Source organism: Phytophthora parasitica, assembly GCF_000247585.1.
Source record: "Phytophthora parasitica INRA-310 unplaced genomic scaffold supercont2.41, whole genome shotgun sequence".
NCBI lineage: Eukaryota > Oomycota > Peronosporomycetes > Peronosporales > Peronosporaceae > Phytophthora > Phytophthora nicotianae.
In genome coordinates, this window is record NW_008649027.1 from 302,763 (window position 1) to 317,120 (window position 14,358).

Below are 14,358 nucleotides of genomic sequence, written 5' to 3' on the forward strand. Positions count from 1 at the left end.
CCATCTCGTACACGCACCCGCAGACAGGAAAGAAGTACGCGCTCAACGACAAGATGGCTACGCTACTGGTGCGTCCGCGCGGCTGGCATCTGGACGAGGCTCATGTGCTCGTGAACAACCAGATCATGTCTGGCTCGCTGTTCGACTTTGGTCTCTACTTCTTTCACAACGCACATGAGCTGCTGGCGCGTGGCTCGGGCCCGTACTTCTACCTGCCCAAGCTGGAGCACCACTTGGAAGCCAAGCTGTGGAATGACGTGTTTGTGGCTGCTCAAGGATACCTTAGCATCCCGCAGGGTTCCATTCGCGCGACTGTGCTGGTGGAAACCATCGTGGCTGTCTTCCAGATGGACGAGATCCTGTACGAGCTGCGTAACCACTCGTCGGGTCTCAACTGCGGTCGATGGGACTACATCTTCTCGTACATTAAGAAGTTCCGCAACCACGCCAAGTTCGTGGTGCCCGATCGCTCATCGGTCGGCATGACCACACCTTTCATGGCTGCCTACGTTAAGCTGCTCGTTCGCACGTGCCACCGTCGTGGCGCTCACGCCATGGGCGGCATGGCGGCTCAGATCCCCGTGAAGAACGATCCGGAGCTCAACAACAAGTTCATGGCCGCCGTCACAGAAGATAAATCGCGTGAAGTGGCTGCAGGCCACGACGGCACGTGGGTGGCACACCCTGGCCTCGTCAAGATCGCCATGGACGCGTTCAGCAAGATGTCGGGTCCGAACCAGATCTCGTTCATTCCTGAGGCAGGCAAGGATATCACTGCGGCTCAGCTCATCGAGCCTCCGACGGGTGCCATCACATACAATGGTCTAGTGGAGAACATTGACGTGTCACTCGTGTACACAGAGGCGTGGCTGCGTGGCAGTGGCTGCATCCCGCTCCACAACAAGATGGAGGACGCGGCTACGGCCGAAATCTCCCGTGCCCAGGTGTGGCAGTGGATCCATCACAGTTGTAAGACTGTGGAGGGCAAGACTGTGACGAAGGATCTGGTACTGGACATTCTGAAGGAGTGCGTCAACAAGCGGTCTCTGGATGCTGCTCCGGGCAACAAGTGGGCACTTGGAGGCGAGATCATGGGCAAGGTGTTGACGGGCGACGACATGGTGGACTTCCTCACGCTGCCGTGCTACCCGCGTATTGTGCAGCTCGGCTCGAGTATCTGAAGCTAAGGTCCCATCGCTGCAAAGAGCATCCTGGCATGCCAAGGACGAGCTGACTGGGTGATGTGATCCGAGCGGTAGGAATGTTGGGCGGTGGGACTGCTTGGTGATGACAAATGGAATGCGAGATCAATGAGTGTATCGACGCCAGCAGTGTGTTGACGTTCGGAGGACGAATGTTGGACGATATTTTATAAATGAATGTACCACGGAATGAAAAACATCACTTTCTTATGGCAACATTGAACATGTACCTGTCAATTGTAAGATCTTTGAGATTGTTGTGATCTTTGCGTTTTTTTTTTTTTCTAAGACAGTGAGAAAACGTTTACACAAGGCGTAAACTTTTCACCAAGTCAATGATTGTGTTCAAAGCTTAAACATATTGTTGTTTGTGGTTAACACCAGTATCAAAAGACTACGTCAGCTTTGACAATATTTTGGTGAACTAAATCATACCCGACGTGAGTCCATAATTTCTTTTAACTGTCGGTGTCTTCGGTCTTGATGGTATTGAGCGCTGCACTGCTGTTGCCTCTGAGAAGCTTTTGGAGAGATCGATAGCCAATCCTAACGGTACGACATTCTTGGCCTCTTCGATGAGGAAGATGACCGTACTGAAGGACGGCCGCTGGACCGGGTCAGGATCCCAGCACGCCTTCATGATTCGATGCAAAATTTCTGGGATATGAGGCAACAGTTCGGGGCGGAGATCCTCGTGAGCAACGAGGTAAGCCAGATTAATGGCATCCTTGTCCAGATACGGCTTCTTGAAGCAGAAGAGTTCCCTGGTTTCAGTAAATCCATTAAATCCTGCATAATGTTGTGTAAATGCAGAGATCGCGTACCACAGCACGATACCGTATGAATAAACATCGATCTTCTCCGAGTAGTCCTCGCCTCGAAACACCTCCGGTGCTAACCACCGCGGCGTGCCGCACATCGTCTGTGCGTTGGCGTTCTTGTCGAGGCTGCGTGAGAGACCGAAATCGCTCAATTTGCAACGAAAGTCTTCCGTGATCAATAGATTTTCTCCCTACGAAAGCAAAACTATCGTCAATGAACCGTTCTATGATCGAATATCTCAGAAAATATTTTTGCAGTTTATACCTTGATATCACGGTGAAGCACAGCTGGATTAAGCGCGTGGAGGTAGGCACAGGCTTTTGCACAGTCTAGTGCGATTTCGAGTGTGAGCCCCCACGTGATATTTAGCTGCTTGCTGCGTGCAAGTTGAAGCAGATCTGCCAATGATCCAGCACAGAGCTCTGTGAGAAGACACAACGTTGGTGGCTCAAGCACGGCACCGAGAAACATCACGATGTTAGGGTGTTGCAAGATGGAGAGAATTGACAGCTCGTTCTTGAAGTCTTGCACAGTCTTAGCAGAATACCGCTGAGCTAGTAGTCGCTTGAGCGCTACGTGTTTCCCTTTGTAGAACGCCTTATATACTACACCAAATGTGCCAGTGCCAATTTGACTCTCAATCTCAATTTCTTCGAAAGGAACTTTGAGTCCAAAGAAGGTAGAGCTATCAAGGCGTCTTGAATCTGTGATTGGATTCACGCGGTGCTTTTTCTTGGACAATGCCACGTAAACGAGGGTGCCAGCTTGCGTTGTTGACTGAAAGTGGTGCGTCAGTGGCGATACAGTCACGGGCTCGCGTGAAAACATGCTACCCATGGCATAGGTTGGTGTTTCGGATTCGAAGTATGGAATTGAATGAGTTGCAACGAAATCAATAAGCAGCAGGGAGGGGACGAAGAGCAGGAACTCAGACTGGAGGTGAGCTCTCGTTGTCTCTATTTCTAAACCAACGTATTTTCGTCGAAGGTGTCCTTATGACAAAACTGTACTGACACCGTTGACTAACACAGTAATTCTCGCTTGTGTTTAGTGTCGATGAAGGGTTGAATTGAAATTATGAACGATCAAGCTTAAGGAAAGTGCTACCGGTACACTGCAAGGTCTGGGCATGTAACCTGCACTGGATGAGTGGATTCTGATAGTTGGTGAATGCTGTCAGTGCGTGCTAAAGAGCTTTTCCGAATTCTGCTACACGTCGCTAATAATGCCGGGCTCACCTACATTCGAGGCAACCAGCACGCTGGTGCGATTTTCATCTTCGGGACTGACCTTCTCGTTGTCTGACGATCGTGCGTTCCGGCCCGCAAGGTTTTTAATCGTTCGATTGATACCAATTCCAGCTAAAGCCACAACAATGACGACTCCAGCGCAACCAGCAGCAACAGCAATCCACTGAATGATTCCACTCTTGACAAAGGTCGGAGCTCCCGCATCCGATGACCTCGTTTCAGCTGAAATAGAGTTACCAGTTTCAGCGGAGAGTGACCCAGCAGTGCCCGCATCAGCCGAGTGAGTGCTTCCATCTCCCATGGACGGAGATACACCTGTTAGAGGATATGCCACGCCGGTACTATTCACGATCGCACAGTACTCCAAATACTCCGACACGTTCGTCGGGAATCTCATGCAGTATCGGCATCCTTCACTTCCGATACATCCCGATGCTAGACCCTCAGGACAGTTAACCGTGTCGAGCACGACGCCAATTCCTCCAGCCGATTGACCGTCTGCCAGTGACACATTTGCACAAATGCCATCCGTCTCGACCGCCGTAAATTCTTCCGACTCGTGGAGGCCAACTATCCTTTCTGCAGCGGACGACTCCATTGTGTCATCTTGCAAGATCGGCTTGAAAGTAATGTCTGCGCCAGTATACGAGGCAGGGATGTCGGAACAGTTCATGTATGAATGAGATTGTGGCGTCTCGAAACGCTTGCAAAAACGGCAGATACTGTCGACGCAGCCTACACCTCCGTCACCGCAGCGCATGTCCGTGACGATGTCTAAGCCGAGATTTTTGTCACCATTAGACACGGTTTGATAGCAATCCATCGGAATCGAATAAGTAGTCGTGGAAGTCGGGGAAGTTGTCACCGCAGGAGCGAAGGTGGCTGGTGGTGCTGTACTGGCAGGGGCACTGGTGGCAGGAGAACTGGTCGTTGATGAGTAGTCTGAGCAACTACCGAAATGCGTCGACTGATCCGTCGACTTCGTTTTGCAATATCGGCAAATACTATCGATACAACCGAGTCCGCCGATAGCACAGCTCGTATCCGTGATAATGTTGATTCCGACGGAGGCATCCCCGTCCGAAACCGAAGTCATGCACGTCTTAGTTGTGGTCAGTGGAGCCGCTGTGGTGGATGGACAACTACTTAAGTGTGCAGATTGATCAGTGTCCTTGGTCTTGCAGTAGCGGCAAATAGTGTCAATGCAGCCGGTACCACCGCTCGAGCAACTTGTGTCCGTCACGATGTTGATACCAACTGCGGCGTCTCCAGAGGACACAGCCATTGTGCACACACTAGCCGCCGAGCCTTCATAGGATGAATCGGATGCATCGGGTCTGCTGGATGCATCTAAACTACTAGGCGAGTCCGCTGCGAGCATTCTTGTAGGAGCATCCGAATCAACAACAGGGATTGGCACAAAGCTGATGTCGAAGCCGATGTCGGACGACGGGATCGTAGAGCAGTCAACGTACGACTGCGACTGGACCGTGTCGAAGCGTTTGCAAAAGCGGCAGACCTCGTCCAAGCATCCAGTGCCGCCTTCACTGCAGCGAATATCAGAGGCAATGTCCAGTCCAACAGCTTTGTCTCCGCTCGATATGGTACGAGAACACTCAAATACAATCGCAGGGCTAGCGACCTTTGTCGATGGTGTTGGTGCAGGTGTTGGTGCCGATGTCGGAAGAGTCTGAGTGGTGGTGCCTGTAATGGCAGCGCAATCCACGTACCCTGAAGACTGAGTACTAGACGAAACTCGACAAAACCGGCACACGTTGTCAATGCAACCCAGGCCACCAGAGGCGCATGTAGTGTCCGTAACGATGTTGATACCCGCATCAACATCACCTGCCGCTGCGATGATGGTACAGATAGTAGTGGATGGCGCACTAGTTGGTGCTGGCATTTTTGTCGGAGCTACGGTGGTCAGCGCCGGTGTCTTTGTTGGTGCTGGTGTAGTCGCTGGAGCTGCCGTGGTTGGTGTGCCGGCAATTGTGGCGCAGTCTACAAACGACGCGGATTGGGCGGTAGTCGTGACACGACAGAACCGGCAGATCTGGTCAATACAGCCTAAGCCCCCGGAACTGCAGCTAGAGTCCGTGACAATCTTGATACCGACAGCAGCATCGCCGTCCGATACGGTCTCGCTGCAGCTTTGCTTCGCTGCTGTTGTAGGTACTGGGGTTGGTGCTGGGGTTGGTGCCGGTGTAGTCACTACAGGTGTTGTAGTGGTTACTGGAGTCTGGGTTCCGATCAAGGCACAGTCCACAAAAGTGGATGATTGGGCTGTAGAAGTCGTTCGGCAGAAACGGCACACACTATCGATACACCCCAAGCCTCCTTGAGCGCACGACGCATCAGTGACGATGTTGATGCCGACAGCCGCGTCACCGGACGACACCGGTGTAGTGCAGGTCTTCGTAGCAACAGCGGGGCAAGCAGTGAAGTGTGCCGACTGCGTTGTGTCCTTGGTTTTGCAGAAACGACAAATGTTGTCGATGCACCCGGAACCACCACTAGCACAAGTCACGTCAGTAATGATGTTAATGCCGACCGCAACATCGCCATCCGATGCTGTCATGGAGCACACGCTACTAGTCCCCGTCGCTGCGGTACTCTCGGAGGACAAGACTCGGTCCAACCCTGCATCCCCAGCAGAACCTTCAAGAGACTCGGCACTTCTACTGGAATTTTCGACCCACGAGCACAGCAAGAAATGAGAGGACTGAGGAGTTGGTTTACTTTGACAGAATCGGCAGTGGTCGTTGAAACATCCGATGCCTCCATAGAGACAAGAAGGGTCTGTCATTCCTCCGACACCGACAGCAGCGTCACCACTAGAAACGTGACAGGCTTCCGTGGAGACTTTCAGTGGCGCCATTGAAGGAAACGAGGCTCCAAGCGACTCGCAACTCTCTAAATGTGCGGACTTCAAAGTGTCAATGACTTTGCAGTATCGGCAGTGATCATTGTAGCAGCCAAGCCCGCCAGTAGCACACGCAATATCGATAACCCCCTGAATGCCAAACGCCTTGTCTCCATCGGAAATTTCACAGTCCCCCACCAATTCCTCTACGACTGATCCGCTTCCAGAGTCAACGTTGCTTGCCAGTGGCTGTGCTGTAGGAATCACGCTTAAACCAATCACACAAACGCTTGCAGCTTGCACAAAAAAGCGCAGCCCTCCACCGGAGGTGTACACCATTGCTGGACTTCGTTCGTAGATTTTCTTGCTCCTTTAGGACTGTGTCGCGAATGCAACGCGTTCAAGAATGAAGTTGGACGTACGCAATACTTGGTGTGAGAACCGAATGCGTGGGATGAAGGCAATCAGCCATCAGTTACTTGAAGAACGTGTCAGGCGGAGTTATCTACATCGTGTTCTCGCTGAATACCGTTGAGGAACAAACCATGAGCATTTTGTATACGCGAAGATGTTTTTGCTTCTGACGGTTCGTTTCATCCCACTTCTTATTTAGGCTAATCTATTGTTGTTATTGCTATGGAGTTGGAGCAAGTGCTGTGCGATCATTCAAGTGACCATTTCTCCGACTTCCTGTGGAGACAGAAAGTTATTCAACCCGCGGCCATTTTGTGACTAGCCATGATCGACCTCGCTTCGGTTCGGAGTCCTTCGGTTTTGCTGGCCGACACTTGACTGGTTCCGTGGCACTTCGAGTAATGCATAAATGATTACTTTGGTAATTGTGTAGTGGTGCATGTGATAGCAATACTTATATTCAAATAGGCCCTGGCGTGGTATCGCAAAAGTCAACGTGATTTAGAGAATACCGTCACTGTCCTAATGTATAACTTCAGGAGAAGTGTGCCACAATGCCTAATAGGGTCGGGACGACAGCTACGTAGAGACTACTCCATCCGAACACGTGATTGTACATTTTTAGTTAGTCAGGTTATCATGTTGAAGTCGTTATGTTGCTGGAAGAAAGGGTATATCCCGGCAAAGCATACTGCGATTGACACCGTACCAGTATGTGGTAGACGAAATGATTCTGTACGCGTAGATGAACAGGTTTCGATCAACTGCCCAATTCATCAGGATCTGTTCGTTTTCCAAGAAAGGAAGACGGCGTGCTGTCGAGCGTCTGATAATTGACGATTCCTCGTTACCGAAGAAGGTTGCTGATGCGCAACTGTATATGAATGCATGTATGTAGCTACTGCAGGCCATAGATATTCAGGCGACAACGCTGGATGTGGAGTCACCAGCCTAGCAAGTTCGTTCAATCGAAGCACAGCGCCTCATTTTGACGAGTCTCACGAGCTCTGGGCCAGAGTCTGGCGCTTGTGAACCATATATTTCAGTTTTGGAGAGTTTGCGCATCCGAGAGTAGTGCTTTGAATCGCACGAAGGATAAGTATGAATCTCGTTCGAGTTGCCCCCAACGTTTTTGCGCAGTAATGAGATGGACGCCGTTGAAGTACGATACAGGGGCAGCACACGCAGAATCTTGACGCTAGAAATGGTCACGCCAGGACACTAGGGCATGTACCCATAACACCAGGAGCAGTGTCATTTACGAATGCTCAAATGCTATCGTTAAAGAAAGCATGTTCTACTAGCGTCTTTGGTATTAGAGACATCCGGTTGAGCAGACATTCCTAGAATAACCGTCAAAAGCATCTCTACATGTATTGTGCAAGTTCCTCATTACCGGTATGCAGAAATAGGGACAGTCGTGTGATTGTCGCCCCTATGAATCCCGACAGTGACCAAAAACCACAGCTCGGGGGACAATGGAATTGCACGGACACGGGTAGTACTTCATTACGAACTGCTTAGATCGTTCGGACTTTCATAATACAGACGTCGACCGTGTGGGATGGAGAACCGTGCGATGGCAATAGGATGGAAATACAGACTAAAATACATGTTTGCTGGCAATTCACGATATCCGGTAAGATACGTGCTTGCTCGAGTGAAAAGCCTAACAAAAAAAACCCGGCACCTGAACGGATGTAAATCAACGAAGTCGCACGTCGTTATTTCGTAACGTAGATTTTCATGGCGGGGCAGCGAATTCGAAGTGTAAACATGGACCAGAGCGAGGACACGGGTAAGTGGTGGCTCTCTTCGATTACATGTACCTTCTCGTAGAAACTGACTGGTCAGGGCTTTGGAAATGCGGAGATAGATTTGGCAAATTAATACTTAAGTAATACTCGTACTGTAGGTCGAATAGTACGACTTGCCAAATGCACGCACGAAGCTCACCAGCTTGAGTCATAATATTTTTTTAACCAGCAGAGATCGTCTGCGGTCCATACGCGTGCAAAATGTCTGCTTGGAGAAAGCCGAGTTTATAATAGCGCTTCTCAGATGATGATGCGCGTGTGTCGTCTCTTTATTAAACTTTTGTCGAATCTCGGATAGCTTTCCGGTTGTGCGGTCGACACTTGGATTCACTATGGAACGCGCCATAGTGGAATCTCCGAATCTCGGCGACTCGATGACCGTTTTCTACAACTGTTTCATACCGAAGAAATAGCCTCTAAAAGCCCACTAGAATCGCATGTAACCTTTAAATTAAAGTAAAATCTACATTTTAGGCTCTCGAAAGCCTGTCGTCGACCTTATGTAAATTCCAACTTATCAACGACCCTAGTTTTCGTGAATCTTGGAAATGGGCGCATTGAAGCAAGCAGGCGGAAGATTGAGTTGACGCTTCCTGGCATGCGGCTCATTATCATTTGGGCTTTCGGATTCTTCGCCCGTCCTCGTTCTGGAGGCTCATCACTTCCCAATTATTCAGCTGCAGGGCTGACTCCAGGCTTGGACGGAACTCATATCGTCAATTCAGTCTAGAACGCTATGAAGTTTGGCAAAGGTCTACTACAGGAGATTCTCCAGAGCAACCCGGAGTGGGCGCCCTTTTGGCTCAACTACAAGATTCTCAAAAAGCGTATCAAAGCCGTGACCCGCGCGGCGCACCACGCTGCCAACCAGCGCGATATCTGTACGTAGGAGGAGACTTGTTAGACGAAATCTGCAAACGGATAGATATTTATCGATTGCTGTAGCTGAATCCGAGCTGGAGGTGGCTTTCTTTCGTGACCTTCAGGCCGAGCTCAAGAAGATCTCGCTTTTCTACGCAGCTGAGGAGAAACGCTGCTCATTCCGCTATCAGCAGCTACGCTCCGTGCTCAAAAACCTCAAGGTTCGTACAAACTCGACGCGAATTTTGGTTTATTAGCAAGTATAGACTCTGACAATTGTTATGTCTATCAGAAACGGGAAAAGATCGAGGCACCCGAAGCGCAGCGACTCATGTTCGCCTTCGTGCACTTTTACCGCGAATGCATTCGGCTTGAAAACTTCGCTGTCATGAACTACCAGGGATTCTCGAAGGTGAGAGGAAGAAGTAGACAGTGCAATGAAACACGGGTACATTAGACTAACGTTTTTTTTCCTCGTATCATCAGATCCTCAAAAAGCACGACAAGATGACGGGGTACAACACGCGGTCCAAGTACATGCGCCGTAAGGTGAATTTATCGTCGTTCTCGAGCTACCCGAATCTGCTACAGATTTTGTCCAGCACCGAGGATATGTTTCACGAGGTGGAGCGTGACGTTCGCATGGCATCTGCTGTGTCCAGCATGAAGCTCAACATCGAACCACAGGTCAAAACCGACGTGAGCAGCGCCCATGTGTTGGCTCCGGTGGTGCATATTCCAGTGGGGGCAGTCAATTCGACCACTCCCGTGCATACGTCGTCACTTCCTCCCAAATTCCCGTCTCCCCACCTCACGCCGTCCAATTCGTCGGCAGTCGCTGCGCCGTTCCCCGCTTCAGTGCTATGGACTTCAGAAGACCAGGAGACCGAGCAGAAGTTCCAGCTCTAGCCACAAGAGCTAATGCGTCGTACCAACAGTTTAACTTATGCAGCCGTAGGTGTAGATTTCAGTCCGCAATGGCCACCAATTACATGAAACCTTGAAGTGGATTAATATCTTGTCATCGGGCAAAATTGTTTTCAAAAAATCACGACTTCAAGTTTCATCTTTTGATCGACGAATTCAAACATTATGATTAGTCAAATATTTACAATATCACATGACCCCCTCAATCCTCAAATTTAATCCACGACATCATGGCGCAACTGCTTCGTGCCGCCGCGAACGGGAACCTAGAGAAGGTGATCGAGCTGCGCAGCGACTGGGGCTTCCAGAACAAGAAGGGCGAGTCAGGTACGCTACTGCGTAGCAGAAATCAAACTTACGATAGCTGTTATATCGCACGACTAAATTATTATTTCATTGAATAATTACCACACCTTTAGTGTTGCACGTGGCGGTGGCTGAAGATCAGCTCGAGATCGTGCAGCACCTCGTGTCCAATGGCGCCATGCTTAATCTGCAGGATAAGAAGCGCCGTTTCACACCGCTGATGCTTGCGCTGGCGCAGCAGCCACCGAGCTATGAGGAGATTTTCCTTGCTCTGCTAAAAAGCAAACCCGATCTGAGTGTGCAAGACTCGTCGGGCCAGACGGTGCTGCATCTGGCAGCAGGTACAATATTCAGTGCTAGTGGAGGCTGAGAGACATACTGACTTAATTATATGGGGCATACAGAGTATGAGGAGGTGGAGTCGTTAAAGCTACTGCTCCGATCGAAGCCCAAGGTGGATGCAGTCGACAACAAGAAGATGACGGCGCTCCATGTCGCGGTCGGAAAGGGAAACCTCGAGATCGTTCAGCTGCTGATTGAGACCGGTCGTGCTAATGTTAACGTGATGGACGCCAAGGGCAACACGCCATTGTAAGTGGTGCTGTTTGAAGACATTTAGGAATATGATGCTAAATTATGGTGTTGTGATCCTCAGGCACTGGGCGTGTATCATGAACAGTGATGATCAAATTGAACTCATCAACTATTTGATCTCCAAGGTTCGTGCTGCAACCTTGCGTTTTTGGTATAATTTCTATCGATGGTGCCGTTCTAAAATTTTTGGCCAAACCGTTTAGGGCGCCAAACCTCTCAAGAACACCCACGGCAACACTCCGCTGCACTCGGAGGCGATGCATTGTGATCCTACTGCGAACTGGCCCAGTGCAGCCGCGGAGACGTTGACTACTGCGTTCCCAGACTTGATTGCCGAAGTCAACAATAACGGCGTGACTGCACAGCAAACCTTTGAGCAAGATATCGATGCTGAAGACCCAGTGAAGGAGTCACCAGTTAAATCCTCGAAGAAGGGTGGCCGTCGCGGCAAGGGCGCAGACGATGAGCTATACCAAGACAACACTGCTGCTGCCCGTGCTGGTACGTCTCTAATGGTGTTGTCGTTTGATGTACTGGCACCGATCTAAATTATCACATGCATGGTGACGAAACACGCAGCCGCTATTGCCCACGCGAAGAAGAAGGTCTCCAACAAGAGTAGCAAGGAAAGCAGTGGCATGGCTCCGTACATGTGGGTTGCCCTGATTTTTGCTCTTCTGGCTGTCTTGAACGCCATGTTTTCGTCGTAGATGTAGGTTGCAAACTTATCCCAACGTCTCCAGTGAACTAAAGTGTGCTGACCTAACTGTATTTTGAATTCTAACGCGGTTCAAGATCTCAGTCACTATCAGACGACGATTCACCACCATCGTGACGCTCAATATCTTCCTCTTCTTCTTCTTCGTCTTCTTCACCGACATCGGCCTCGTCTTCGATAAACTGATTGCGGCTTCGAGAACACCCAGCGATTTCCATCTCTTCGTCGGAATCGGTCTCACCCTCGTACGGGTCTTCATCGTCGTCACTATCTTTCTCTTCGTCTTCTTCTTCAGATCCCTCCACTCCACTGTACTCGCTATCCTCGTTAGCAAGGAAGCCCTTCAAGTTGCCATTCTCATCGACGTCTTCCTGGTCCAAGCGACTCGGGAAATCCAATCGTCCAGTAAGATCAGGCAAGTCAAGAAGAATTTCATCCTGGTTGCCATCTAGGTCGTCAAATATGCTCGACAACAGAACCTGCTGAACCAAACCAATCTTACGCTCGAGCTGCCAGTGCTCGCACAGCTGCTTCAGCAAACAACCAACATCACGAACGGTTGACAAACTCTCCAAGAGCGGATGCAGTAGCTCCATAACTTCAGCGTTCGACTCCATCAGCGCTACACGACGCTCTAGTGCTGAGACGAAGGACGGGTCACGCACACTCAAGTGGCCATTCTCCACAGCAGACGCCATTTTGTTCATCAACACACTGGAGTTGCCCGATCCGGCCTCAAAAACTTGTATCAGCTGCTTTGCCGATAAGTTGACACCCAATCCTTCCAAAAAGTCAACACTAACCAGCTCGGGACAAGTATCGAGCAGGAAGCGTGCTGTCTTGCTCTCTTTAAAACCCCACTCCGCAGCGAACAATCGAACGAGCCGACCAACTTCCACGAGCTCCCAACGCTCTCGAGCAGCCGAGTCGATGAGGCGAGAAAATAATGATGAGTTGTTATCATCACAGTGATCAAAGTCAAATCCACGTTCATCGTCGCTTTCCGATGAAGAAGACGCATCAGTGAACTGAGCAACCGGAGGTGGTACAGACTTATCTGGCACTGCAGGTGTGCGCGGGGGTACAGACTTATCTGAGCTTTTTGATAGCACTGCAGGCTTACGTGGTGTTTCTTGAGCAGGCAAGAACATGTCGCTCTTCTGTTTTGCATCCTTAGCTAAGGAAGCCACAATTGGCGTCATCGATTCTCTGGAAATAACAGTCTCCTTTTCCTCGTCACGAATAACATTCTTGTTAGAAACAGCAGTCTTGATTGCAGTTGTGTCCTTCTTAACTGGAGTAGTCTTGGCAGCTTTGGACAATACGGTATTGGAATCCTTGGTCACCATTACTTTGTTCACAGCTTGACTTTCTGATTCGTTCGACACAATCAGCGGTTTCCCTTGCCTAGTTGGCGGAGGTATCTGTGTCTTATGTGATTGGCTGCTCACTGATTTCATCTTGGTAGATTTTTTCTGTTTTTTTCTTGTGAAATCTGGCGATTTTGGGGATGACGCAGTGACTTTACTGGATGCTGGATTATTTGGGGTGTTTCCCACAGTCGACTCACTTTCGGTCACCCCAGATGTGGCCTTCGCCGCTTCATTCATAGTTGCCTGTATGTTTTCCGGCGCCGGATCGCTGTTTTTTGCTTCCTGCGCTCGCGTCAACTTCTTACGTTTTTTCTTTTTGCTCATTGATAAGGCTGGATTCGAGCCATCACCAGTGCTATTGTTCACAGCAAGTTCTTTAGTGCCACTCTGCTCCTCAACAACCTCCACGCTATCTTCCGCCTTCTCAACACTCGACGAAGCAACCGCCATGCCCTTGTTTTGCTTGAGCATTGGTTTGGCACCCTGTTTTGTCGCCATCTCTTTAATTCTGCCTAACGCCTGTCCCAACGGATCCATTTCGTCCTCCTCTTCTTCCGTCTCCTTCTTCATATGTGGTTGCGGGGCTGGCAACGCCATTTTTTTCACCTTCCTTGCCTTCTTTTCCGTCACCATCGCTTTCACGCTGCTCAGCGCCTGCTCTAACGGATCCACTCCGTCATCTTCGTCATCTTGTTCCTTCTCGGTCAGCAAAGATTGATACTGCGTTGTCTGTACAGCTGTATTCTTCAATTTTTGTTTCTTCTTCTCCTCCACATTATTTTTCTGCGGTTTTTTCCTAAAACCATTTGGCATCCCAGGAACCTTCACGACCGCTGGACCCACTGCCACTTTCTTCTCCGCAACGTTTACAACGTTCTTCTTCTTCTCTTTCTTGTTCCTCACCTTGTTGAACTTAACCATGGGCACACGCTCTCCGTCATCTGCATCCGAGGATCTCTTTTTGTGCTTTTTGGTCTTAGCCTTGAACACTACACGAGGTGTCTCTGGAGTCGCAACAGGCGCGTCTTCCTGTGGCAACTCAAACATTCGCGCATGGAATGCTGCCAGCCGCTTACGTGCGTCGTTACCATCAGCTTGAAAGCTCTCCGAGCGTCGACGCTTCTTAGCCATCGTCAAGTGAGCTTTTGGCCGTGATCGTTGTGGCGTCAGCACCAGCAAATTATCGACCAATGAAAACGTTAAAAAAG

General features: G+C 49.9%; 7 protein-coding genes across 8 annotated transcripts; 3 read left to right on the forward strand and 4 right to left on the reverse strand.

Moving 5' to 3' along the window:
- Positions 1–53: 53 nt before the first annotated feature.
- Positions 54–1,181, forward strand: PPTG_14775 (malate synthase A; the record flags this gene model as incomplete). The annotated part of the gene is made up of 1 exon (XM_008911318.1): positions 54–1,181. One exon carries the CDS (start codon positions 54–56, stop codon positions 1,179–1,181), a length of 1,128 nt encoding a protein of 375 aa, XP_008909566.1.
- A 445-nt stretch (positions 1,182–1,626) lies between these two features.
- On the reverse strand, positions 1,627–3,019 carry PPTG_14776 (TKL protein kinase; the record flags this gene model as incomplete). Its single annotated transcript, XM_008911319.1, has 3 exons — positions 2,289–3,019; positions 2,027–2,214; positions 1,627–1,966 (listed from the first exon to the last, which is right to left on the reverse strand). Exons 1-3 carry the CDS (start codon positions 2,859–2,861, stop codon positions 1,627–1,629), a joined length of 1,101 nt encoding a protein of 366 aa, XP_008909567.1. The 5' UTR covers positions 2,862–3,019.
- Positions 3,020–3,030: 11 nt separating this feature from the next.
- PPTG_14777 (hypothetical protein) lies at positions 3,031–6,479 on the reverse strand (the record flags this gene model as incomplete). Its single annotated transcript, XM_008911320.1, has 1 exon — positions 3,031–6,479. One exon carries the CDS (start codon positions 6,477–6,479, stop codon positions 3,234–3,236), a length of 3,246 nt encoding a protein of 1,081 aa, XP_008909568.1. The 3' UTR covers positions 3,031–3,233.
- A 1,799-nt stretch (positions 6,480–8,278) lies between these two features.
- PPTG_23538 (hypothetical protein) lies at positions 8,279–8,717 on the reverse strand (the record flags this gene model as incomplete). The annotated part of the gene is made up of 2 exons (XM_008911321.1): positions 8,279–8,400; positions 8,564–8,717. The coding sequence occupies 2 exons, from the start codon at positions 8,715–8,717 to the stop codon at positions 8,279–8,281; spliced, it is 276 nt and encodes a 91-aa protein (XP_008909569.1).
- A 195-nt stretch (positions 8,718–8,912) lies between these two features.
- On the forward strand, positions 8,913–10,262 carry PPTG_14778 (hypothetical protein). Its single transcript, XM_008911322.1, has 4 exons — positions 8,913–9,252; positions 9,317–9,453; positions 9,525–9,644; positions 9,719–10,262. The coding sequence occupies exons 1-4, from the start codon at positions 9,108–9,110 to the stop codon at positions 10,139–10,141; spliced, it is 825 nt and encodes a 274-aa protein (XP_008909570.1). The 5' UTR covers positions 8,913–9,107; the 3' UTR covers positions 10,142–10,262.
- Positions 10,263–10,337: 75 nt separating this feature from the next.
- PPTG_14779 lies at positions 10,338–13,039 on the forward strand. Of its 2 annotated transcripts, XM_008911324.1 has the most exons (7): positions 10,338–10,486; positions 10,579–10,806; positions 10,870–11,056; positions 11,121–11,184; positions 11,263–11,560; positions 11,639–11,771; positions 11,855–13,039. In XM_008911324.1, the coding sequence occupies exons 1-6, from the start codon at positions 10,390–10,392 to the stop codon at positions 11,767–11,769; spliced, it is 1,005 nt and encodes a 334-aa protein (XP_008909572.1). In that variant the 5' UTR covers positions 10,338–10,389; the 3' UTR covers positions 11,770–11,771; positions 11,855–13,039. The 2 variants fall into 2 exon arrangements, with proteins under 2 accessions (XP_008909572.1, XP_008909571.1); XM_008911323.1 differs by having other exon boundaries at positions 11,639–13,039.
- On the reverse strand, positions 11,858–14,281 carry PPTG_14780 (hypothetical protein; the record flags this gene model as incomplete). The annotated part of the gene is made up of 2 exons (XM_008911325.1): positions 11,858–13,149; positions 13,348–14,281. 2 exons carry the CDS (start codon positions 14,279–14,281, stop codon positions 11,858–11,860), a joined length of 2,226 nt encoding a protein of 741 aa, XP_008909573.1.
- Positions 14,282–14,358: the final 77 nt, after the last annotated feature.